The sequence below is a fragment of the Eimeria necatrix genome, genomic scaffold (assembly GCF_000499385.1).
Source record: "Eimeria necatrix Houghton genomic scaffold, Enh_scaff1750, whole genome shotgun sequence".
NCBI lineage: Eukaryota > Apicomplexa > Conoidasida > Eucoccidiorida > Eimeriidae > Eimeria > Eimeria necatrix.
Window position 1 is genome coordinate 2,501 of NW_013652421.1, and position 3,312 is coordinate 5,812.

General features: G+C 52.3%; 2 protein-coding genes across 2 annotated transcripts in view; one reads left to right on the top strand and one right to left on the bottom strand.

Annotated features, from left to right (window-relative positions):
- Nucleotides 1-30, bottom strand: part of ENH_00021570 (hypothetical protein) — a gene marked incomplete at both ends in the record, with an annotated part of 2,467 nt that extends 2,437 nt beyond the window's left edge. The window contains one exon of the mRNA XM_013579536.1: nt 1-30. This exon is cut by the window's left edge and continues 517 nt beyond it. Coding sequence (XP_013434990.1) covers nt 1-30 — 30 coding nt within the window.
- Nucleotides 31-2,401: 2,371 nt separating this feature from the next.
- Nucleotides 2,402-3,145, top strand: ENH_00021580 (hypothetical protein; the record flags this gene model as incomplete). Its single annotated transcript, XM_013579537.1, has 2 exons — nt 2,402-2,422; nt 2,636-3,145. 2 exons carry the CDS (start codon nt 2,402-2,404, stop codon nt 3,143-3,145), a joined length of 531 nt encoding a protein of 176 aa, XP_013434991.1.
- Nucleotides 3,146-3,312: the final 167 nt, after the last annotated feature.

Consider the following 3,312-nt stretch of genomic DNA (forward strand, 5'->3'; position numbering starts at 1 on the left):
TGCCAGGTCCGCCACGCCGTCCTCCTCCATTGCTGCTGCTGCTGCTGCTGCTGCTGCTGCTGCTGCTGCTGCTGCTGCAGCTGCTGCTGTGCGAGCTGTCGGGCACTGCCCGCTGCAGCACAGCCCAAGGCCCGCAGCCACAGCCACAGAGGCCCCTCAGGCCTCCCGCAAAATGCAGAAAATCCTTAAGACTTTGGACTTAGCGTTTAGCGGCTAAGTCCGGGACTTGCAGTGCAAGATCTGCTGCTGCGGTGCTGCTGGGGCGCCGTTGGCTGGCGATCTTTGCCCGAAACGGAAACTTAGTGCTCGGGACATTCAAAAATGAAAAAAAACGTCCAAAGAAGGGAATTCTAGAGTCCTCTTCTCTAATTTAAACCCTAAACCCTAAACCCTAAACCCTCGCATGCAGCCCCGCAGCCGGTGGAGCCGTTTGGGTTGATGGTTTTTCGCGGGGAGCTGTGGAAAGCAAGTTCGAGTGGAATCCCTCGGGAAAATAAATTGCATTTTCAATTTTAATTCACAAAATATATTTTGAAGACTGTCTTGATGCGAAATTAATTCTAAAAAGCCGCGTTTCCCGCGTGTTCCTGGCGCCGCCCGCTGCAGAGTTCTTGAACGGGCAGCTGATCCGGAACAAAAGTCCAATAGTTTGAACAAATAAACAAAATAAATGAAACTTTTATTCTTTTTTAATTCTTTTTAACATTTAAAGCTCGCAAAAAGCCACAAATTCCAGTGAGATCGCAGTTCCGATCCTCACAAGAAGTTCGCCTTCAGAACAACACCTCAGGCGCCCACCCGAAGTTCAAATTGCAATTTCTCCGCATTACCCCAAATTGAATTAATTTTAATCTTTAATTATATTTATAGAAATTGCATTTTAATATTCTAAATTAAATATTGGAAAGAATTCAATTTAGAAGATTAATAGGAATTCAGTTTCGCTCCAGAGTCTTGCTGCTGCGGACACTGAAAGCAACTCAGCTTTATTTCAAATAGTTGATTTCGCTGAGAACCAATGCAACTACACCTTTAAACGAAAGCAGAACTAATTGAAATATAGTTTCTTATATTTTAAAAGAATTAAAAAATGAAACTATAATTCAAATAAATAAAAAATGAGTGACACTTCAAACCTCCCATTCAAGGAAAGCCACCTTCGGCTTTTGAAGCAGCGCAGCAAGTGGTCTTCTGCTGCGTCTGTACACTGCAGCAGACTTTCCAGAGTTGCTTCTTCTGGCAGCTGCCAGAATAAAATGGCAGCAAATGCTGCTGCTGCAGTGAGCAGCAGCAGCAGCACTTGCTGCAGCGGAGCAGCAAACAACACTCCTGAGCCATCTCCCACGAAACCGCATGCAGCAGCACAACACTTAGATCTAAGCCCACCTCTAAGCAGCAGCAGCAGCAGCAACAGCAGCTGCAGCAACAGCAACAGCAGCAGCAGCAACAACAATAGCAGCAGCAGCAGCAGCAGCAGCAGCAAGCTCTCCCCACCGTTTGTCCGCTGTCTTCAGCGAAGTGCTGCTGCAGCAAACTGGTCATTTCTGCTGCTGCTTGTGTCAGCAAAAGCCTTTTTTATAACAGAAAAAAGTTGGAAAAGAAAAGAAAAAGAAAAGAAGAAGAGAAGCAATTCAAGACAGCCCGAGCCGCTTGCCAAGGCTGCTGCTGCTGCAGTTGAAGCAAGCAGCAGCAAAGTTGAATAATGTCTTTGGCAAAAAAGGAGCTCAAAATGCCACTTGCGGAAAACAACTTTGCCAGTTTGCTGCTGCCAAAACAAATACTTCTGCCACTCCGACAAAAGAACAAACAACTCCAATCTAAATTCTCTCCAACTCAAAAACTTTCCAAAAAAATCCAACAAGTCCGCGCCAAACGGCGCATGCAACATGTGCCAATTCGCCCAGCTGTACGTACACCCCGCGGTGTACGTACACCGCGCCGGCCACTGGGGTGTACGTACACCGCAGCTGCATGCGGCGCTCGCTGCATGCGCCTCTGGCTGCATGCAGGTGCCCCGCTGCATGCAGCCCCGCCATTGCATGCATGCATGCGTCTGACTCTGCATGCAGCCCCCCCATTGCATGCATGCATGCGTCTCGCTGCATGCAGACCCCCCATTGCATGCATGCATGCGTCTCGCTGCATGCAGCCCCCCCATTGCATGCATGCATGCGTCTGACTCTGCATGCAGCCCCCCCATTGCATGCATGCATGGGTCTCGCTGTCTCGCTGCATGCAGTCCGCCACTGCACGCATGCACGCTGGCCGCATGCAGCCCCGCCACTGCATGCATGCATTCATGCATGCATGCATGCATCAATGCACGCATGCGCATGCATGCATGCATGCATGCATGCATGCAGGCTGCATGCAGCCCCATTGGCGCATGCACGGAGAGTGCATGCTAAGGCCCGAAGCCAAGGTAAGTGGGGTCTCCGGCTTGGGAGGCGAGAAGCCTCGCGCGTTTTTGCAAAACGCCCCAATCCACTTGCGGAAAAGAGTTTCGAATTAATTCTCCCTGAAAGAAAAATCAAATAAAACTGAATTAATAACTCCCCATAAAGCAGCAGCAGCAGCAGCGGCAGCAGCAGCAGCAGCAGCAGCAGCAGCTCGCTTGTTTTGGTGCGGAAGGAAGTGCAGCACCCAGGTGCCTCAGCACCACCACCAGCACCCTCTCCAGCACCCGCACCCCCAGCAGCAGCATCAGCAGCACCCGCACCCCCAGCAGCAGCAGCAGCAGCAGCAGCAGCAGCAGCAGCAGCAGCAGCAGCAGGAGCTCGCCTTATTTTGGTGCGCGAGGAAGTGCAGCACCCAGGTGCCTCAGCACCACCACCAGCACCCTCTCCAGCACCCGCACCCCCACCAGCAGCAGCAGCAGCACCCGCACCCCCAGCAGCAGCAGCAGCAGCAGCAGCAGCAGCAGCAGCAGCAGCAGCAGCAGCTCGCCTTATTTTGGTGCGCGAGAAAGTGCAGCACCCAGGTGCCCCTGTCCCGCTGCTGCACAGTGGTGTCGATGAGCATGGAGAACCAGCCGCCAGCAGAAAGGGCAAATCTTGTGTTTTTTTTGGAGTCCAAATCAATTTGGATTTCATTTATTATCAAAGACAAAGACCCCAAACAGCCCTCCAAACCCCACAAAAAATAATCCCCCAACTCTCTAAACCAGTACAAGTGGCTGCGGTGCAGCAGCAGGTACCGCCCCGCCCACTCCCGCTGCAGCCGCCCCCCCCGCGCCCCGGGCGCTGCGCTCACGCTCCCTGCAGCAGCAGCAGCAGCAGCAGCAGCAGCAGCAGCAGCAGCAGCGGCAGCAGC